The following is a 23,550-nucleotide window of genomic DNA, read 5'->3' as shown; positions in this document are numbered from 1 at the left end:
CATTTGCTCCAGAACTGGCAGAAAATCCATACAAAAATAAATATTTTAAACGATGGGCAAACAGAATAACAGCCAGTTATTAAGAACTCAGCCAATTAATAAAAGAATCCCCCACAAAATATTTCAAAATAGAAGGCATTGAAATAATATCCAATATATGTGGAGGGACATTTTCGATATGACGTTTAAATTCGACTTTGGAAATTTTGCTCAAAATGTCCCAAAGTCAAGTGGTGAATATAGCGATTTTCAAAACAGAAAAACATTTATCTTTTTGTTCCAAAAATGGCCATTTGCTAGATGTTTTTGTGCTCAATGTGTCCGTTTATCTTTTTGATCCATTAAAAAAAAAAGGCCAAGTGAAAAACGTACAAAATCAAACCATTGGGATGTAGGAGAGCCAGCATTCTAGACTGGCCACAGAGACATTCCCAGCAGAGCAGTGGAGCACCCTAGGGGGCACTGCAATAGACTTCACATAAAAGGTCCCAGGTACACATCTCACCGTTACCCCCATATATTAACTTAGTAACATAGTAGATGACGGCAGATAAACTCATATGTACTACTTTATATGTGTACCTGACCTTGATTTATCCTTGCCATTTTCAGGGCCTAGACCATAGAAGTCTGCCCAGTACTTGACCTGCCTCCCAACCACCGGTGCTGCCACCCAATCTCCACTAAGCTTCTGAGGATCCATTCCTTCTGAAAAGGATTCCTTCATGTTTATCCCACGCATTTCTGAATTCCGTTACCGTTTTCATCTCCACCACCTCCCATGGGAAGACATTCCAAGTACCCACCACTCTCTCTGTGAAAGAATACTTCCTGACATTTTTCTTGAGTCTGCCCCCCTTCAACCTCATTTCACATCCTCTAGTTCTACCACCTTCCCATCTCGAGAAAAGATTTGTTTGCGGATTAATACCTTTCAAATATTTGAACGTCTGTATCATATCACCCGTTTCTCCTTTCTTCCAGGGTATACATGTTCAGGTCAGCAGGTCTCTCCTTATATGTCTTGTAACACAAATCCCACACCATTTTTGTAGCTTTTCTTTGCACCGCCTCAATTCTTTTTGCAACCTTAGCAAGATACGGCCTCCAAAACTGAACACAATACTCCAAATGGGGCCTCACCAACAATACCTGCCCCAAATCACAATACTTGCCCCAAATCCACAGGCAGCAACTCTTACCCAATACATAAAACTTCTGTCTTACCTTGTTTCTTGCTATCCAATTGTTAACTAGTTGTAAACAAAACCGCACCTCAAAAAGAAAATATATGGTCACCAATGACTCAATCACGATCAACAACTGAATGGATACTCACTTTAAGCTACTACTACTACTACTATTTAGCATTTTTATAGCGCTACAAGGCATACGCAGCGCTGCACAAACATAGAAGAAAGACAGTCCCTGCTCAAAGAGCTTACAATCTAATAGACAAAAAAAAAAAAATAAAGTAAGCAAATCAAATCAATTAATGTGAACGGGAAGGAAGAGAGGAGGGTAGGTGGAGGCGAGTGGTTACAAGTGGTTACGAGTCAAAAGCAATGTTAAAGAGGTGGGCTTTCAGTCTAGATTTAAAGGTGGCCAAGGATGGGGCAAGATGTAGGGGCTCAGGAAGTTTATTCCAGGCGTAGGGTGCAGCGAGACAGAAGGCGCGAAGTCTGGAGTTGGCAGTAGTGGAGAAGGGAACAGATAAGAAGGATTTATCCATGGAGCGGAGTGCACGGGAAGGGGTGTAGGAAAGGACGAGTGTGGAGAGATACTGGGGAACAGCAGAGTGAGTACATTTTTAGGTTAATAGAAGAAGTTTGAACAGGATGCGAAAACGGATAGGGAGCCAGTGAAGGGTCTTGAGGAGAGGGGTAGTATGAGTAAAGCGACCCTGGCGGAAGATGAGACGGGCAGCAGAGTTTTGAACCGACTGGAGAGGGGAGAGGTGACTAAGTGGGAGGCCAGCAAGAAGCAGATTGCAGTAGTCTAAACGAGAGGTGACAAGGGTGTGGATAAGGGTTTTGGTAGAGTGCTCGGAAAGAAAGGGGCGGATTTTACAGATGTTGTAAAGAAAGAAACGACAGGTCTTGGCAATCTGCTGGATATGAGCAGAGAAGGAGAGAGAAGAGTCAAAGATGACCCCAAGGTTTCGAGCTGAGGAGACAGGGAGAATGAGAGAGCCATCAACAGAAATAGAAAATGGGGGGAGCGGGGAGGTGGTTTTGTGGGGGAAAATGAGAAGCTCGGTTTTGGTCATATTTAATTTCAGGTGGCGTTGAGACATCCAGACAGCAATGTCAGACAAGCATGCTGAAACTTTGGTTTGGATGCAAGGTGAGATATCAGGGGTAGAAAGGTAGATTTGGGAGTCCGCTCACTTACCGCTAATAGGTAAGTGAGCGGATGAACATAGCCGTTTGTATGGTGAGCCATCCAAAACCCACCAAAAACCTACTGTACCCAACTATATACCACTTCAATAACCATTATGTCTGCAGGTGTCACCTGAATGTGGGTACAGTAGGTTTTTGGTGAATTTTGGATGGCTTACACTTTCCACCGACAAACGAACAAACAGTGGATCCAAAAAGTCCTCTCACAGTTGATGTCCTTCTAAACAAGGTCTTTATTCAAATCAATAAAACAACCCGACACGTGACGTGTTTCGGCCGAGAAGGCCTGCGTCAGGGGTCTATTAATTCTTCATGCAAAATACCTTGTAAATCAGGATGACTCTCAGTACGTTAATTGTTAACAGAGATATCGTATGCGATGCATCGCTGCACCTATCTCTGCCGCACGCTGTATATCGGTTTTCAAAAAAAAAACGGAAGAAAAAATGCACTGACACTGAACCAGTCTAAAACAAAACAAGTATACCAGTTAGAGTGGGATATAGGCCTGGGTCCCCTTCTCTACAGTGTACTGCACTGACCACTAGGCTACTTAAGGGACCTGCTTGCTGCTCTAACAGGACTGGTGATAACATCTGAAGCTTTCATAGAGGCTGTTATGTACTGTTTCTTTCACATCTTTGGGGGGGGGATGGGAGGGGGGGGGTCAGTGACCACTGAGGGAGTAAAAGTAAGGTGGGGGGGGGGGGGTTATGCCATAATCCATGCAGTGGTCATCTTCTTTTTTTTTTTAACTTTGAATTTTTATTGAAATAGCATCTCAAACATAACAACGAGCCACTGGCTCCAGCACATGACAATGCAACAATTTAATTTTTATTTTAACATTATGCTTATAACCCTTTTATCCCCCCCTAAACCCCCCTTCCCCCCTCACCCTCCCCCCCCCACTAACCCCTCAACAACTGATTCCCCCAACAGCCCAAACCCCCCTAAACCCCCTCAATATCTGTTAGATGAATCCATTCAGGTGCCTCTGGATTATATCTCCCCTTACGCTTATTTAGGGCACCCGTTTCTGACTTAGTCGTGATAAAAACAGGTCTAGACCAAAACATCTAAATTGTAGCCCCAGACATTTTTGTATTGTTCCATTACGGCAGAAAAACATCCAAATATTAAGGACACCCAAATCCTGCCCCCAACATGCCCCCTCGTGATTTGGACGCACTGCCGATGAATGCATACCAAAACATTTACAAAATGGGTTTTGAAAAAATAGCGATTTGAACGTTTTGGCAAGCAAAATGTCCAAATGCTGATTTGTGGCACTTTTTGAAAAATGTTCTCTTTCAAAAATGAGCCCCTTAATGTAATAAGGATGAAACATATCCCCCTCTCCCCCCCCCCTTTCGCCCAGCATCCATCTCTCTCCCAGCCAGCAGAATGTGACCAGAACCATGGCTGGGACCCCCACAGCTCACCATTTATCCCTTAAGCAGCTACAGTGGTGGAAATAAGTATTTGATCCCTTGCTGATTTTGTAAGTTTGCCCACTGACAAAGACATGAGCAGCCCATAATTGAAGGGTAGGTTATTGGTAACAGTGAGAGATAGCACATCACAAATTAAATCCGGAAAATCACATTGTGGAAAGTATATGAATTTATTTGCATTCTGCAGAGGGAAATAAGTATTTGATCCCCCACCAACCAGTAAGAGATCTGGCCCCTACAGACCAGGTAGATGCTCCAAATCAACTCGTTACCTGCATGACAGACAGCTGTCGGCAATGGTCACCTGTATGAAAGACACCTGTCCACAGACTCAGTGAATCAGTCAGACTCTAACCTCTACAAAATGGCCAAGAGCAAGGAGCTGTCTAAGGATGTCAGGGACAAGATCATACACCTGCACAAGGCTGGAATGGGCTACAAAACCATCAGTAAGACGCTGGGCGAGAAGGAGACAACTGTTGGTGCCATAGTAAGAAAATGGAAGAAGTACAAAATGACTGTCAATCGACAAAGATCTGGGACTCCACGCAAAATCTCACCTCGTGGGGTATCCTTGATCATGAGGAAGGTTAGAAATCAGCCTACAACTACAAGGGGGGAACTTGTCAATGATCTCAAGGCAGCTGGGACCACTGTCACCACGAAAACCATTGGTAACACATTACGACATAACGGATTGCAATCCTGCAGTGCCCGCAAGGTCCCCCTGCTCCGGAAGGCACATGTGACGGCCCGTCTGAAGTTAGCCAGTGAACACCTGGATGATGCCGAGAGTGATTGGGAGAAGGTGCTGTGGTCAGATGAGACAAAAATTGAGCTCTTTGGCATGAACTCAACTCGCCGTGTTTGGAGGAAGAGAAATGCTGCCTATGACCCAAAGAACACCGTCCCCACTGTCAAGCATGGAGGTGGAAATGTTATGTTTTGGGGGTGTTTCTCTGCTAAGGGCACAGGACTACTTCACCGCATCAATGGGAGAATGGATGGGGCCATGTACCGTACAATTCTGAGTGACAACCTCCTTCCCTCCGCCAGGGCCTTAAAAATGGGTCGTGGCTGGGTCTTCCAGCACGACAATGACCCAAAACATACAGCCAAGGCAACAAAGGAGTGGCTCAGGAAGAAGCACATTAGGGTCATGGAGTGGCCTAGCCAGTCACCAGACCTTAATCCCATTGAAAACTTATGGAGGGAGCTGAAGCTACGAGTTGCCAAGCGACAGCCCAGAACTCTTAATGATTTAGAGATGATCTGCAAAGAGGAGTGGACCAAAATTCCTCCTGACATGTGTGCAAACCTCATCATCAACTACAGAAGACGTCTGACCGCTGTGCTTGCCAACAAGGGTTTTGCCACCAAGTATTAGGTCTTGTTTGCCAGAGGGATTAAATACTTATTTCCCTCTGCAGAATGCAAATAAATTCATATACTTTCCACAATGTGATTTTCCGGATTTAATTTGTGATGTGCTATCTCTCACTGTTACCAATAACCTACCCTTCAATTATGGGCTGCTCATGTCTTTGTCAGTGGGCAAACTTACAAAATCAGCAAGGGATCAAATACTTATTTCCACCACTGTATGTAACTTGCCGGAGGCCCACTCAGAATCCAGTCTGGAATTCTTCCCCTGATGCTGCTGTAGTGCCTGCAGCTTACATTCTCAGGATGGCTGGCAGTGATTCATGTCCAGGATTGCTGCAAGTGAGTGCCGCAAAATATTGCGAAAAAATTGGACGGCTACTCCTTTCAGCACTCCTGTCCCATTGAGGCTATTACAAGGATTTTACATTGAGAACTTTCACAACAATCTCGCAGTTTAGCACTCCTGCCACAACATCAGATTAATTCACCTAGAGCCCTGAGACAGGCCTTTTGTGCAGAAACACGGCCGTGTCGGGTCGCCTTTCAGCTGTTTTCCAATAAAGACCTTTTGATATCCTCCTTGGATCCACCTCATTGTTTTGTTTTGTTGAGAATTAGAAAGCATCCAAGATGGCTGTCAAGAAGAAAGCGTCACTGTTGGGATTTTGTGCTACGGCTTAAATGTCCAAGGCATTTGACATATTGTTTTCTTAACAAAACTACGTTGCATTTACACTCTTCCATTAGGTGTGGGTGAGCTCATGTGGCCGCGTTAGCTCCCTTCATTGCAAACCTCATCTTGGAGCCATCAGTGGCTTTGTTAAACTAAAAAGGCTTGTTCTATTTGTGAGCTTCTTCTACAATAAACAGTGAAGCCCGTGACAGCGCCTGGATCCCTCATTTCCTCAAAGGATATTTCAGAGCTGGTTTGTGTGAGGTTTTTGTTTTTGTTTTTTGGCGTACGTAGAGCTGGGAAGAGTTCTCAGCAGAACAGCACCGTGCATGGGATCAAGTCCAGCAAAACTCTCAGATGTTTATATTGTTTTATAAACTAGAACTGGGCTCAGCTCAGGACAGTTGACGTAAAACAGATTCTTCCAGACCTGCAATACCCATAATTATGGTACCAAAGTGATATGATTTCACTGTCCAGCAGAACTAGCAGCATACAAAGAATTGTTACCCAGTACCACTAGGGTTACCGTATGTCCGGTTTTACCCGGACATGTTCTCTTTTTGAGGACACTGTGGGGCATCTGGGTGGGTTTTGCCAGCCTGCCCGTTTGTCCGGATTTGCGGATGAATGGACAGGCTGGCGGGCTTCAGGGTGTCCAGTCCTCCCTTCCTTTGCCTTATCATGCCCTGGTGGCCTAGTGGCCTCTTCGGGGCAGGAAAGAGGGGGATAACAGCGATATATCTGAGTTTAATTGAGTTATAAAACACTAGTATGAGTTGGCACCTAACATTAGTGACAAGCACTGAGGCCGTGTGAAAGACTGGTGAAAATGCTCGTGCCTAAACCCAAGCCCCTTCTAGGTCAATGTCACTTTCTCAACACAGTTCAATCTTAATTCAGAATACCACCAAGCAATAAATCCTTGTCTTATTCCCAATTATCGCATAACCCTCACCGGCACTACCCAGTGGCGTACCAAGGGGAGGCGGTGGGGGCGGTCTGCCCTGGGTGCACGCCGCTGGGGGGGTGCCGCTTGCCTGTCGGCTCTTCGTTTTTATGCTCCCTCTGCCCTGGAACAGGTTACTTCCTGTTCCGGGGCAGAGGGAGCATGGAAACGAAGAGCCAACAGGTGCGCAGTACCCCCCCCCCCAGCGGCATGCACCCGGGGGGGGGTTCTTTCGCCGGGGTTGCGCTGCACCCGGGGGTTATTTCGCCGGGGGGGGGGGGGGTCGCGCTGTTCCGGGGGGGGGGGTGCTGCACTCAGGGGGGCGGGGCGCATTGGCGATCCACCCCGGGTGTCAGCGCCCCTAGGAACGCCACTGGCACTACCTTCCATCCTCAGGTAGTTAATGGGTTAGCTTTCTCCACCAGTTCCTTCCCCACTGTATTATTTTCTCTTCTCCAACTGTCCACAGTTTAGGCCATACTGACGCCACAAAACCCCTTTACCTTTCCTGCTGGGGTCTGAGCAAGACCTGAGACCTCCGTGTACTCCTCCTCCCCCTCTTCCCCTACTTACTTCCTCTTTATCCCATTCCATGTCTTCCTCCGCCCCGGGTTCCCCCAGCTGCTGCTCATTCCCTTGATCAGAACTCATTTCTCCCTCCATTTCCTGAGAGTCCTGCTGGTGTCCCAGTGGTTTCTGGGGATGGTAGTTTTTTCCCCTAACTAGTGGTTTCACTGGCACTTTGGCCACTAGAGGGCAAACTTTTTGTCTAGAAGGGATTAGTGAAGAAGAGTCATTAAAGCTAAAGGGAAAATGTCTCCCCCATCCCTGTTTCAGCAATACTGGAACTAGACTCCTTTCAGACCCCTCACAATATTTATAGAATAGGGTATAACACCAAACTAATGCAAATTAGTGCTTATTAATGCCAATAAATGGTACTTATCACCAATTAAGTGCTAATTTAGCTCCAATTAGATAATTAAGGTATGAGCTTAACTGCACTCCTAACTGCATGTGTCATTTATAATATTAGGGGCCCTTTTACTAAGCCACGCTAGGTGCTACCACGTGCCTATTGCGTGGTAAAATGCAGTGCCGCAGGCATCCCGTTGTAGTGTGTCCATCAACGCATGCTAATCCCACCCCCAAAAATAATTTTTCTTTGTTGGCACGGGAACTGTGTCTATCCCAAATTTACATACTTAAATTCCTGCTAAAATTTTGTATCAAAAACATTTATTTGGAGCACTATGTTTACCACTGTGCAAGATCACAACTCGATTACTTGCAATTGCAGTACAAAAAAACAAAGACTGAGCAATACCCCAGTCACGGAAACCATTTTGAGAGCGGAGCTAGGATGGGTAAGAGTAACTGGGGATCACTCTTACCCTAGGGTTACCATATGCCCGGATTTACCCGGACATGTCCTCTTTTTGAGGGCATGTCCGGGCAACCGGGTGGGTTTTGCCAATCTGCCCGTTTGTCCGGATTTCTGGACAAACGGGCTGGCAGGTGGGCCATCCTATGCTAGCCTCCCGGCCCTCCCTTCCCCTTACTTACTACTCTACTGCCCTGGTGGTCTAGTGACCTCTTCCACCTTCGGGGCAGGAAAGAGCCCCCTCTTTCCTGCCCGGAGCGCTGCCCTGCATCCTGTTGCTGATCTCGGCGCTGATTCAAAATGGCCACCGAGAGTTGACGCGACCTCGCGAGACTTCAACTCTCGGTGGCCATTTTGAATCGGCACTGAGATCAGCAACAGGATGCAGGGCAGCGCTCCGGGCAGCAAAGAGGGGGCTCTTTCCTGCCCCAAAGAGGTCACTAGACCACCAAGGCAGAAGAGTAAGGGAGTATTGAGGAAACTACACTTCTCCTTTCTTCCTCAAAATGTACCACCTGTTCCTCTGATCCCATTCCCACCCACCTTCTTAATGCCATCTCTCCTGCTCTTAATTCTTTTATCTGTCACATTCTCAACCTCTCACTTTCCACTGCGACTGTCCCTGCTGCCTTTAAACATGCTGTGGTCACACCTCTCCTTAAGAAGCCTTCACTCGACCCTACTTGTCCCTCTAATTACCGACCCATCTCCCTCCTTCCTTTTCTCTCCAAATTACTTGAGCGTGCTGTTCACCGCCGCTGCCTTGATTTTCTCTCCTCACATGCTATTCTTGACCCACTACAATCTGGTTTTCACCCTCTCCACTCAACCGAAACTGCGCTTACTAAAGTCTCCAATGACCTACTACTGGCTAAATCCAGAGGTCAATATTCCATCCTCATTCTTCTTGATCTTTCCACTGCTTTTGACACTGTCGATCACAGCATACTTCTCGATACCCTGTCCTCACTTGGATTCCAGGGCTCTGTCCTTTCCTGGTTCTCTTCCTACCTCTCCCTCCGCACCTTTAGTGTTCACTCTGGTGGATCCTCTTCTACTTCTATCCCTCTGCCTGTCGGCATACCTCAGGGTTCTGTTCTTGGTCCCCTCCTCTTTTCTATCTGTACTTCTTCCCTTGGTTCATTAATCTCATCCCATGGCTTTTCCTACCATCTCTATGCTGATGACTCCCAAATCTACCTTTCTATCCCTGATATCTCACCTTGCATCCAAACCAAAGTTTCAGCGTGCTTGTCTGACATTGCTGTCTGGATGTCTCAATGCCACCTGATATTAAACATGACCAAAACCGAGCTTCTCATTTTCCCCCCCAAACCCAACTCCCCGCTCCCCCCGTTTTCTATTTCTGTTGATGGCTTTCTCATTCTCCCTGTCTCCTCAGCTCAAAACCTTGGAGTTATCTTTGACTCTTCTCTCTCCTTCTCTGCTCATATCCAGCAGATCGCCAAGACCTGTCATTTCTTTCTTTACAACATCCATAAAATCCGCCCCTTTCTTTCCGAGCACTCTACCAAAACCCTCATCCACACCCTTGTCACCTCTCGTTTAGACTACTGCAATCTGCTTCTTGCTGGCCTCCCACTTAGTCACCTCTCCCCTCTCCAGTCGGTTCAAAACTCTGCTGCCCGACTCATCTTCCGCCAGGGTCACTTTACTCATACTACCCCTCTCCTCAAGACCCTTCACTGGCTCCCTATCCGTTTTCGCATCCTGTTCAAACTTCTTCTACTAACCTATAAATGTACTCACTCTGCTGCTCCCCAGTATCTCTCCACACTCGTCCTTCCCTACACCCCTTCCCGTGCACTCCGTTCCCTGGATAAATCCTTCTTATCTGTTCCCTTCTCCGCTACTGCCAACTCCAGACTTCGCTCCTTCTGTCTCGCTGCACCCTACGCCTGGAATAAACTTCCTGAGCCTCTACGTCTTGCCCCATCCTTGGCCACCTTTAAATCTAGACTGAAAGCCCACCTCTTTAACATTGCTTTTGACTCGTAACCACTTATATCCACTTGCCTCCACCTACCTTCCTCTCCTCTTTCCTCTACACATTAATTGATTTGTTTGCTTTGTTTTTTGTCTATTAGATTGTAAGCTCTTTGAGCAGGGACTGTCGTTCTTCTATGTTTGTGCAGCGCTGCGTATGCCTTGTAGCGCTATAGAAATGCTAAATAGTAGTAGTAGGGTGATGGGGTGTGTGACAGGGGAGAGGGGAATATGTGACTGGGGGCAGTGCGAGGGTGTGAAAGGGGCGGAGCGAGGGTGTGAAAGGGGTAGGGTGGGTGTGAAAGGGGGCGGGGTGGGGTGGGGCATTTGCCCTTTTTTTTGGGGGGGGGACCAAATATGGTAACCCTATCCTATCCCAGCTACATCTCCAGACCACCAGGGATTGTAAAATAGGCTGTAGAGGGCCCCATGGGTGGGGGGGGGGGGGGGGTAGGAGGAGGGGAGATGGAGATAAACAGGACAAATTTTTGGCTTCCACTGAAAACCCATGGTCATTGTCAGCTGAAACTGAAAGCCTGGCCAAAAATTAAAATAACCTTTCAGCCGAAACCAAAACCAGGCAGAAAAGGGATTTGGGGCCAGTTTCAGCTCCGTAACCGAAGCCAAAACTAAATTCCGGTCAGCCTCTAATCAGAACTACAAGTCCTGAGGTAGCTTGTTTTTGAGGTTCAATCGCCATGAATAACTTTACAAACAGTTGCATAAACAAACTCTTTATTAGTGAAAGCTGCCACTTACGTTTTGCTGGCTCCGATTTCCCTCCATCTAGGTAAAGAAGAAGTAACAGACAAGAAAACAGGAATCGGAACTCTTCCAGCCACCATGGATTTCTCATTTTTTCAAATATTCCAAGTCTCTTCACAGACAAAACACTGACTGAACCTGCTGGGAAGAGAGAAGCCTAGCTCAGGTGATAATGAGATTTCAACCAACCACCATCAGAGTTTCAGCAACTCTGTCCTTTAATTCCTAGATCTAGGCAGAGCAGTACAGAGAAAGAGAGAAGGACAGACAAAATGATAAAAGGGATGGACGGACTCCTCTATGAGGAAGGCTCTTTTGCTTGACGAAGACAGCTGAGGGGAGATATGATGAAATCCTGAGTGGACAAGAACAGGTTACCAATCAATTGTATACTCTTTCAAAACGTACAAAGACGTGTACTCAGCAGTGTATTTAAAACAAGTAGAAAAAGTATGTTGTCACTCAATGAATACTTACGTTATAGAACTTAGTACATAAGTACATATAAGTACATACGTATTGCCATACTGGGACAGACCAAAGGTCCATCAAGCCCAGCATCCTGTTTCCAACAGTGACTAATCCAGGTCACAAATACCTGGCAAGATTCCAAAAAAGTACAAAACATTTTATGCTGATTTTCCCAGAAATAAGCAGTGGATTTTCCCCAAGTCCATTTGAATAATGGTCTATGAACTTTTCCTTTAGGAAGTCATCCAAACCTTTTTTAAACCCCACTAAGCTAACTGCCTTTACCACATTCTTTGGCAACAAATTTCAGAGTTTAATTACACATTGAGTGATGAAAAAATTTCTCCAATTCATTTTAAATTTATTACTTTGTATCTTCATTGCATGTCCCCTAGTCCTAGTATTTTTGGAAAGAGTAAACAGATGCTTCAAGTCTACCCGTTCAACTCCACTCATTATTTTATAGACCTCTATCATATCTCCCCTCCTCAGCTGTCTTTTCTCCAAGCTGAAGAGCCCTAGACACTTCAGCCTTTCCTCATAGGGAAGTCATCCCATTCCCTTTATCATTTTCGTCGCCCTTCTCTGTACCTTTTCTAATTCCACTATATCTTTTTTGAGATGCGGTGACCAGAATTGTACACAATATTCGAGGTGCGGTTGCACCATGGAGCGATACAAAGGCAATATAACGTCCTCATTTTTGTTTTCCATTCCTTTCCTAATAACATTCTATTTGCTTTCTTAGCCACCGCAGCACATTGAGCAGAGGGTTGGAGGATGTGGTGAAAGCAGTTGGTGTAGCTGGATTTATGAAAACGTTTGGACATGTTCTTGAAGGAAAAGACCATAAACCACTAGTAAAGTTGACTTGGGGAAAGTGACTGCTTATCCCTGGGGGTAAGCAATATATTTTGGATCCTGCCAGATACTTATGATCTAGATTGGCCATTGTTGGGAAGAGGACACTGGGGCTTTGGTCTGGCCCTGTAAGGCAAAACTTACATATTTATATACTTACGTACTTAGCTCACAAAAGAAACACAAGGAAGTGCTAGAAGGAAGGAGAGACAGAAACAGAAATGATAGTTATTTCAGTCTAGTGTTTAACGTAACTTGTGCCAGACGAGTATGATCTTAACCAGAGGCATAGCTAGGTGGGATGCAAACCGGGAGCAGCCACTCCCCCAAACAGATTTTGAACAAAATGACGCCTATGCCAATTGGGCCTGCAGCCCTTCAACAGCACCTGTTTTACAGAAGGTCTGTCCCTCTTGACGTCCAAAGCTGACTACGCTTCTGAATTCTTAACACACTCTCACACACAGTCTTAGGGTGTCAACACGTGCTGCGGTTTGTGCCTCCCTGAACGGATTCCAGAATTCACTAATGCAGCCTTCTCTGGGAATTCAGGTCCCTTAAAACAGTGACCCTCCACTTACGCATCAGGTCCTGGAAGGGCCATGTGTGCTGAGGGATAGGGAAGTACCATTCAGAATCTCACAATATGAAATTAGGGAGGGGAGGTTTTGATTTTGTAGTGAAGAGGTTGCTACACTTTGACGGTTAGGAATTACCATTCACCTGTTTAACCTGGGTGAGAGTATTAAACAGAGGCAAAGCCAAAAGGAAAGCTGAGGGCAGACATGGGCACCATTGAAAAAGGTGATTAAGAGGGAATAACCTATGCTAAGTAGTGTTTTTTCTAGCAAAAAAGCTGCCGGTACTCAAATGCTAGGCCAACTTTCAGGGGTGGGGTGATCACTGAGGGACTCATCCCACAATAGCCAGGCTCCCTGCAACCAGTCACAGAATCTATGACAAGGCAGAATTGGAATGTAGAGCCTGAGCTCTTTCATTAAAACTTGGGAACCATGGGTCAATTTTAGTAGACAATGGAAAAGGTGCCGGTACTCAGTACCCCCAAGTACCCCTCAAAAAGAAAGCCCTGATGCTAAGTAAGATTATTGTGTGCAGCTGATCCTCCTGAAATGTGCTTACGGCCATGGGGAAAAAAATTCTGCTTCTACTTTTCGTATCAGCTGTCTTCATACTATCCTTGCACAATTCAATTTGCACAAAACTAAAGTCTGCAAAATGAGGCACCATTGCATAATACAGTAGTCCCTGTCTTTTTGGCCAAGCCCCAGAAACAGGTAATCGAAGAGTTTGAAGCTAGCTGTCGTATCGGCAGTGGCATACCAAGGGGGGGGGGGGCGGTGGGGGCGCTCCACCCCGGGTGCACGCCACTGGGGGGGTGCCGCACGCCGGTCAGCGTCATTGGTTTCCATGCTCCCTCTGCCCCGGAATAGGAAGTAACCTGTTCCGGGGCAGAGGGAGCATGGAAACCAAAGATGCTGACCGGCGCTTGGCACCCCCCCAGCGGCGTACACCCGGGGGGGGTTCTTTCACCGGGGTGGGGGGTGTCCCTTCGCTGGGGGGGGGGGTGCTGCACCCAGGGGGCGGGGCGCATTGGCGATCCGGCCCGGGTGTCAGCGCCCCTCGGAACGCCACTGCGTATCAGTAATTAAGATGTAGACAGACACTGTTCTGCTTTTCGGTTTGGTATCATTACAAAATCCATGGGCTTTTGCATAGTTTATACAGCATTTAAAGGGTGACTCATGGGGGACAGAACACAAGTAATAAGTATTGTGTTTCTTGTAATTTGAGGCTGTGATGTGTCTTGTGGGCTGGGCATCATTCATGAGCAGTCCCTTGGCCCCTAATTCTGAAAGGTTTCCTCCAACTTAGTGCTACATACAAAAGTCTTACTAACTCAGCCCTGAGGGGCCTTTTTACTGAAGGCTAGATGCACAGTAACAGGCTTGCCGCTCGCCAATCCGGAACTACCGCTGGCCTACCACAGCTTCCCACCCCCAACGTGTGCCATTTCCGGCGCTATAAAAATAATTTCTATTTTTGTAGCATTGGTCCTTACCGATGGTAATCGGGCAGTGCGGTTACCACCAGGTTGGCGTGGAAGCCCTTACCACCACCTCAACGGGTGCTCCCCTCTGAAATGGCCACACGGTAAGCGGTTCACTTACCGCGTGGCCATTTCTTTTCCAGAAAAAAGACAGCTTTTTGCCTGCTGCTGTGAAGCTAGCGCAGGCCTGCTTTTACCACAGCTTAGTAAAAGGACCCCTGAATGCCTTAGTTTACTCTCAAGCAGGGGCGTAGCCAGACAACAGATTCTGGGTGGGCCTAGGCAAGAAGTATTCTTCACCACCACCACCACCACCACCAAAAAAATATCTCAGCTGGCGAGAAAACGCTTCTTTCCACCTTGGCTTACCATGAAAGGGAAATCTCCACCAGCTACCACTAAACGTATGCTACTGTTGGATGGGCCTGAACCCTAAGTGGGTGGGCCCTGACCCACCCAGGCCCACCTGTGGCTACGCCACTGCTCTCAAGTTAAAGATTTCTACACTGGCAACAATGTAGGTTGACTACACAATGAACAAATCCCAATGCTGAATGACCTTATTCTAAGCCAGTGCTTTCCACTCAGTTCTTGAGGTACACCTAATCCAAGCAGATTTTTAGGATATCCACAATGAATAGTGATTAGTGCAGTGGGCTTTGACCCTGGGGAACTGGGTTCAATTCCCACTGCAGCTCCTTGTGACTCTGGGCAAGTTACTTGACCCTCCATTGCCTCTGGTACAAAATAAGTACCTGAATATATGTAAACCGCTTTGAATGTAGTTGCAGAAACCAAAGAGAGGCTGTATATCAAGACCCATTAACAAGATTCCATGCACAATCTCAAAGAGTAGCAACCCCCAAAGAGTAGCAAGATTCCAGAATCCCAAAGAATAAGAAGTGAAGGAGTAGCCTAGTGGTTAGTGCAGCGGACTTGGATCCTGGGGACCTGGGTTCAATTACCAACTGCAGCTCCTTGTGACCTTGGGCAAGTCACTTAACCCTCCATTGCCCTAGGTACCAATAAGTACCTGTATATACCATGTAAACCCCACAGAAAGGTGGTATATCAAGTCCCATTTCCCCTTCCCTAGTTGAGATTCTACATGGAATGTTGCTAGTGGAGGAGTAGCCTAGTAGTTAGTGCAGTGGACTTTGATCCTGGGGAACTGAGTTCAACTCCCACTGCAGCTCCTTGTGACTCTGGGCAAGTCACTTAACCCTCCATTGCCCCTGTTACAAAATAAGTACCTGAATATATGCAAAAACCTCAGAAAGGCAGTATATCAAGTCCCATTTCCCCTTCCCTAGTTGAGAATCTACATGGAATGTTGCTAGTGGAGGAGTAGCCTAGTGGTTAGTGCAGCAGACTTTGATCCCCAGGAACTGGGTTTGATTCTCACTGCAGCTCCTGGGCAAGTTACTTATCCTTCCACAAAATAAGCACCTGCATATAATATGTAAAGTGCTTGGACTGTAACCACAGAAAGGTGGTATATCAAGTTCCATCCCTTTCCCTTCCCTCCCCCCCCCCCCCCCCCCAATATTCTTTGTGGTTATCCTGAAAACCTGATGCGACTAGCTGGACTGGCCTGATAAGCACTGTTCTAAGCTAGTCGAGATCTAGAAGCAGCAAGCATAGCACTGGAATTATCTGTTGCCGTGTGCAAGGCACTTCCATGTAAGAAAACAGCACGGGCCACTCTCCTCCTCAAAAACTAGAGGACAATGGCCGCAGAAATAATGCACCTGGGGCAATGCCAGCAGGATGCAGAAGCAGGACTTTAAGTGCCTCCGCTGCATGCAAATCTCTCTCATGAATATTCATTGTGATATCCTGAAAACCTGACTGGCTGGGGTGCCTCCAGGACCAGGTTTGAGAACCACTGCTTTACAGATAACAGTGCCACATAGTAAAATAGTACATAATGGCAGAAAAAGACCTGCATGGTCCATCCAGTCTGCCCAACAAGAGAACTCATATGTGCTACTTTTTGAGTATACCCTACTTTGATTTGTACCTGTCCTTTTCAGGGCACAGACCGTGTAAGTCTGCCCAGCACTATCCCCGCCTCCCAACCACCAGCCCTGCCTCCCACCACCGGCTCTGGCACAGACCGTATAAGTCTGCCCAGCATTATCCCCGCCTCCCAACCACCAGTCCCGCCTCCTACCACCGACTCTGGCACAGACCGTATAAGTCTGCCCAGCATTATCCCCGCCTCCCAACCACCAGCCCCGCCTCCCACCACCGGTTCTGGCACAGACCGTATAAGTCTGCCCAGCACTATCACCGCCTCCCAACCACCAGTCCTGCCTCCCACCACCGGCTCTGGCACAGACCGTATAAATCTGCCCAGCATTATCCCTGCCTCCCAACCACCAGTCCCGCCTCCTACCACCGGCTCTGGCACAGACCGTATAAGTCTACCCAGCATTATCCCCGCCTCCCAACCACCAGCCCCGCCTCCCACCACCGGCTCTGGCACAGACCGTATAAGTCTGCCCAGCATTATCCACACCTCCCACCACCAGCTCTGCCACCCAATCTCGGCTAAGCTTCTTAGGATCCATTCCTTCTGAACAGGATTCCTTTATGTTTATCCCACGCATGCTTGAATTCTGTTACCGTTTTCATTTCCACCACCTCCCGCATAGTGGCCTTACAATAGATTGCACTCTTTTTTTTAAACCTAAGGCTTTAACTTATATACCTGCAACAATTAATCATTGGTGTTTACTGTAAATATAGAACCATGTGTTTAGAGTTCAAGTAAGTCTCCTGCTTCCTGCTATTGCGCAATCAAATAAACCCCAAAGAGAGGAGACGCACTCAGAGCCCTGCTACAGAAAGGTGTCCAAACCAACTTATCTAGAAAGACATACATTAATCTGGATTTTAAGCAGATTCCAACATCTTAAGAGATAGAAGCCATGAAGTACCGGCAACTTCCTTCATTAGGGCACTGTTTGGTGAAAATACAAATCCCAGTGCAAAACATCTGAGTCTGACTAGCATGGGTCCATGTCTCTCTAATGGTGCCTTAAAAGGGTCTAAATTAAAAATGCAAAAAAAGGAACTCTTCATAAATGCATTTTACAGATCTTGCTAGATAAATGGATGTGTTTGCAGGAATATTTTTGCTGGCCATGAATTCAGCATTGCTCCTCAAGTACAAGGTTGAAATGTGATCGTAAGAGGTATAAGTGGAGGGTTGGAAGGGAAGAAGATTGCGTGTTGTCCACCAGCTTGTTTCTCAGGCCCCTTTCCCCCATATCTGTTAGCCAGTGAACTCTGTTCTGTATTTTATGTGTCCCCCGACTGCTTACGGTACATCTTTCCTTTGATCACAGCTAAAGTTACTGGCACTGTTCCTGCTGTCATAGGATTCCTGAAAAGGTCAGGCAGGTTGAATACAGAATATGCTAGCTTTAAAGCGTACTGTGGCTTCCCTAAATGTCCACCTCTTTTCCTGGAGATTAATAGGACGGTGCCCAGGTTTAAGACCATTAATCGAGATCTGTCCTATATATACTACAAGCAGTGGCGATGGTAGGAAGTGCTGGCGGTGTGGGGGGGGGGGCGGCGGAAGTGGCGGGGAAGGGGGAGGCAGATGGGGAGGCGGGCTAAAATGTGCCCCCCCCAACTTGGGCTCTGGCCCCTCCTCCCGCCGAGTTCTGGCTACGCCCCTGGTTGGCGTGCAGTGATGCAGCTGCACTACGGGCCCTTGTACAAAGGCTGGTAAAGGCCTACGCATGTGAAGCACGCACCATAAGTACATAAGTACATAAGTAGTGCCATACTGGGAAAGACCAAAGGTCCATCTAGCCCAGCATCCTGTCACCGACAGTGGCCAATCCAGGTCAAGGGCACCTGGCACGCTCCCCAAACGTAAAAACATTCCAGACAAGTTATACCTAAAAATGCGGAATTTTTCCAAGTCCATTTAATAGCGGTCTATGGACTTGTCCTTTAGGAATCTATCTAACCCCTTTTTAAACTCCGTCAAGCTAACCACCCGTACCACGTTCTCCGGCAACGAATTCCAGAGTCTAATTACACGTTGGGTGAAGAAAAATTTTCTCCGATTCGTTTTAAATTTACCACACTGTAGCTTCAACTCATGCCCTCTAGTCCTAGTATTTTTGGATAGCGTGAACAGTCGCTTCACATCCACCCGATCCATTCCACTCATTATTTTATACACTTCTATCATATCTCCCCTCAGCCGTCTCTTCTCCAAGCTGAAAAGCCCTAGCCTTCTCAGCCTCTCTTCATAGGAAAGTCGTCCCATCCCCATTATCATTTTCGTCGCCCTTCGCTGTACCTTTTCCAATTCTACTATATCTTTTTTGAGATACGGAGACCAGTACTGAACACAATACTCCAGGTGCGGTCAACCCATGGAGCGATACAACGGCATTATAACATCCGCACACCTGGACTCCATACCCTTCCTAATAACACCCAACATTCTATTTGCTTTCCTAGCCGCAGCAGCACACTGAGCAGAAGGTTTCAGCGTATCATCGACGACGACACCCAGATCCCTTTCTTGATCCGTAACTCCTAACGCGGAACCTTGCAAGACGTAGCTATAATTCGGGTTCCTCTTACCCACATGCATCACTTTGCACTTGTCAACATTGAACTTCATCTGCCACTTGCACGCCCATTCTCCCAGTCTCGCAAGGTCCTCCTGTAATCGTTCACATTCCTCCTGCGACTTGACGACCCTGAATAATTTTGTGTCATCGGCGAATTTAATTACCTCACTAGTTATTCCCATCTCTAGGTCATTCTGAATTTGGTGCATGGCGAAAACATGCGGTAGAAAATCATTTTCTATTTTTCTTTTCCACGGGGGGCATTCCCGGCGATAATCAGCAGTTGGCATGCACTGGACAGTTACCGCATGGGAAATGTGTGAGCCTTTACCGCTAAGACAATGGGTGGCGTTAAGGTCTCAGGCCATAAATAGATGTGCACTGGTTTTCATTTTGCCGCACATCCATTTCCCAGCCCAAACCCTCCCCTTTTTTCCCCACACGCAGTGGAGAAATGGTCCAGCGTGCATCCAATCTAAAACGAATTGGAGAAACGTTTTCTTCTCTCAACATGTAATTAAAGTCTGGAATTCGTTGCCAGGGGACTGTGGTAAAGGGGGTTAGCTTAGCGGTGTTTAAAAAAAAGGTTTGGCCGACTTCCTAAAGGAAAAGTCCATAGACCGTTATTAAATTGGACTTGGGGAAAATCCACTATTTCTGGGATAAGCAGTATAAAATGTTTTGTACTTTTTTGGGGATCTTGCCGGGTATTTGTGACCTGGATTGGCCACTGTTGGAAACAGGATGCTGGACTCGATGGACCTTTGGTCTGTCCCAGTATGGCAACACTTATGTACTTCTGTACAATACACTCACCCACACTACCGCAGGCCACTTTTTTGGTGCACCTTTGTACAAGGGCCCCTAACTGATTATCACTGGGCATGCCTACTCTCTACCCAGTGCAGACATGCCCCCAGCGCTAAAAACTAAAAAGCATTTTTTAACACGTGGGAAGCACACGCAGATCTGAAAACTAACACGGGATGCCTAAGCATGCCCCACGACAGTGGATTATAACTTTACCGCAGCTTAGTAAAAGGCCCCCCCCCCCCCGAGTTTCCAAACTAATAATCACTGCCTGTCTCCAATATAACAGGGCCCAGGGGACGTCACCCCTTGTCTCTTTAAGGGGCGTTTTTTTTTCTTTGTGTATGCTTGTGGTTTTAATATAGCAACAATGTTTCAGCTTCATTTTCATTCAGCTTTGTAACTTTACACCACTGTAACCACACTCACCCTGCTGTCTGTCCTTCTTCACTGTCTAAGTGCCAGATTTAAGTTTTGGACAAAATAAGTGGACTCTTCTCGCCCTGAAAAAGCATTAAGCCTCTCTCCTTGCATGATTTTGAAACTGCTGCAGGTTTTGCCCCGGCTTTAATGTCTCCCAACCTCTGGGAGGGTAGAATCTTTCACAGGTAAAAGTAAATCAAAAAAATTGCACAAAGCAAAACTTCTATCCTGCTAAATTAAAATACCTGGGCGAAAACAGCACAAGGCCTTTCATTCTCGGTCAGAGATTTCTGAGAAGGAATGGGATTAGATGGGCTTTGATTTTTTTTTTTTTATTTAAAAATTTCAAGTTACATTCAAGTATTATATCTTGAATACAGATAAAGACGATTTGGTTTCTTGGAAAAATTCTTAGAAAATATACAGAAAAGGAAATATAATTAACAAGAAGTCCATTACTCGTCTATAGTCCACAATACTGGGGAATTATCACTATTTTCAGGAAATCAAATCAAAATTTTTTAGAAGCCAGCTTCTAAAACTAAATCACGGTGGCTGGTATGAGCATTCCGAGCAATGAACACTACTTACGGAGTTGAAGTTGTAAATGTCCCTGTTGGTGGAAGGTGTGAGTCTCTCAGCTTTGCTTCCAAAAAAGAGTTTAATTGATTAGCCTCAAAAAATGTATACTTGATTGAATTCAATTTTACCATGCACTTGCAAGGAAAGTTCAGCCAGAATAATTCTCCAAGTTGCACTTGCCTTTGGTCTCAGTTTGAGAAATTCTTGTCTTTTCTTTTGCAAGTGTTCCTAGAGACATCAGGATACATTCTAATTTTACTCGCTAGAAAGTCAGGTCTTTTATTAAGGAAAAATTGTTTGAGTATCCAGTCTCTATCCGGCTGAAGTATAAAAAATCACTTTAAGTGTAGCAGTTGTTAAGCCCACACTGTCTCCTTCAATAATTTGAGTCAAATTTAAATCCAAAGATTGAGTTTTAACTTCCTCTCTTTGTACCAAATCTTTCTTATTGATTTTTTTTTCTATTTCACATATCTTTCCAAGCAAAAATTTTCCTTCAACCTTATTTTATTTATTTATTGCATTTGTAGCCCACATTCCCCCCACCTATTTTCTGGCTCAATGTGGCTTACTTAGATTTGTTAACAACCCCCACCCACAAAAAAAGAAAAAAAAAAGTGAGAATTCCTGGACGGAATGGTCAAAAGCATTCAAATATGTTAACAATGGAACGGGACAACAGCTAATTTCTGGGGTACAAATGTAACATAAATAAATAAAATAATCTGAAACCCCTCAGAACTGCTGGGAAATGTTTCTGTTTTCCTCCCCATACTACACACCATCCATCCCCCAATCATCTCACCCCACAAGCCCTGGCATCCTCCATCACACTCTCTATGGGCTTCCCCTCCCCCCTCCCCCCTCCCCTTCCCCCACCCCATCCTCTCTCTTGTACCCTATACATCGTGTGACACATTCTCTTTCAAAAATTTGGTCCATATGCCCGCATATTGAGACGTCTGATATAGCATACTCTCATATTTGGCTAATTCCGTTGAAGGCTGTAACTGTTTATCATTGATGTTGCTGACACCAATAAAGAAAAATAAAAAAAAAAATGGGAAAAAAAGTAAATCAAAAAAATCGCACAAAGCAAAATTAAAATACCTGGGCAAAAACAGGGAAAAGCATTTCTTTCTCTGTATTTTGATTCGCATGTTGTCCTGGGATTTTCCCTGCTCCATTGCTTGGCCAGGTGAGATGACGTCCGTGTCACCGTAAAGAGCATTTCACATGAAAACAGGTCACACGGGATTCCTGATTGTGAGTTTGTGGGTCCGAAACGAAATGCAATTTAACGTCAAGAAGAAAAAAAAATGTTTCGTGCAACGTTTCCACGTTCCAGCCTGTCCTGATGGTGTTTATAATTTAATCCTTTCTCTGTAAATTCGATTTATTTTGTTGCAGTTGTAGGGAGACACTGGAAGACATCAAGATTTCTATGGAATCTTTTCCTGACTTACCAGAATTCCCAGTTTCTTACCAAGCAGGACATAAAGATGTTGGTTATTTCATTTCTTAAATACAGAAATAACGAGCAATAGAGACCACTGGGTAAGTGTCTATCAGGAACTTCATTTTCGTGTTTTCTCCGGCCGGTCAGAAAGTGGCTCCCAGTCCGGGCCACTGGGGAAACCCTTTGATCCCCCAGCCAGGTCCCGAAACACATATCTACTGAGTGGGGCGGGCAAGGTGCAAAAGGCGGACCCCCCCCCCCCCGGACCCCCCATTATAAGAAGCCCCCGATTTCTCTGGGCTCAGTCTGTTAGATGAATCTGACCTTGTTACAGGAGGCTGTAGTGGACGTTCAAGCCCTCGGGATGTTGAGAGGCTTAGAATCGGGGTCGTTGCACTATTAGGGTGTAGAGGGGGAGGGGAGGAGGGGGGGAGGGAGAGTTTGGTTTCAGGACCAGCCGAACCCGGTCCTGATCCAGGACATCATATGGAAATTCAGTGCTGGGATTGAGAAAGTGCCCCAGAGAGATCCTCTCTCCAGACCGAGCACAGGACAGATGTGTGATGATCCCTTTGGAAAATAGCAGTTACCCAAACCTGGAAACAGGTTAATACCGACCGTCTCCCCCCCCCCCCCCCCCACCTCCCTCCCTCCCCGTTATCTGCAGAATAAAGCTGGAATATTTCTTTTTCTTGCTCGCTTTCCCCTGTAAACAATCATTCAAGAAATGCTCAGATACCTACTTAAGTACCTGGATCTGGGATGCAAAACTCTGTGCAATTTCTCCACCCAAATCCCATCTGATCTGAGGATTGCAGGGGTAGCGCTGAGGAACTTCCCCGGTGTGGTGGAAAGGAATGCTGAATATATTTCTTCGTTTTATGTGTGATAAGACACCGATCTTCCAGCAGAGCGCCCGGGGGTGGGGAGGGGGAGAGTAAAAACTTACCTCCTTGGGACCGTCTTCCACCCAGGGCTGAGAAAGAAAAGTTAAGCCAGGCAGCCTTTCTGCGTAGTTCTGTCTTCCCAGTTTCTTCAAATGAAACTGGTTCCAGTAGCCTGTTCCCGATGACCTCCTGGGGGAGGGCGGGGGGAGAAGATGTGTTGCTTCTTGCGGATGAGCCAGAAATCAACAGTTTCCCTGCCTGCTCGGGGTGTGTTGCAAAGAGAGAGAGAGAGAGAGAGAGAGAGAGAGAGGGTAGAAGACAGAGAAGAAAAAGGGTACAGGAAAAGCTCCACC

At 46.3% G+C, this 23,550-nt stretch overlaps 1 protein-coding gene across 1 annotated transcript in view; it reads right to left on the bottom strand.

Annotated features, from left to right (window-relative positions):
• Positions 1–23,328, bottom strand: part of CHRDL1 (chordin like 1) — a 64,003-nt gene extending 40,675 nt beyond the window's left edge. The window contains exons 1-2 of the mRNA XM_030209749.1: positions 23,260–23,328; positions 11,021–11,167 (exon numbers count right to left, since the gene is read on the bottom strand). Coding sequence (XP_030065609.1) covers positions 11,021–11,117 — 97 coding nt within the window. The 5' untranslated portion in view covers positions 11,118–11,167; positions 23,260–23,328. The remainder of the gene's footprint in view (positions 1–11,020; positions 11,168–23,259) is intronic.
• Positions 23,329–23,550: the final 222 nt, after the last annotated feature.

This window comes from Microcaecilia unicolor, chromosome 7 (assembly GCF_901765095.1).
Source record: "Microcaecilia unicolor chromosome 7, aMicUni1.1, whole genome shotgun sequence".
Lineage (NCBI taxonomy): Eukaryota > Metazoa > Chordata > Amphibia > Gymnophiona > Siphonopidae > Microcaecilia > Microcaecilia unicolor.
Note: the sequence above shows the minus strand (reverse complement) of the source record. Positions and strands in the feature narration are given on the sequence as shown.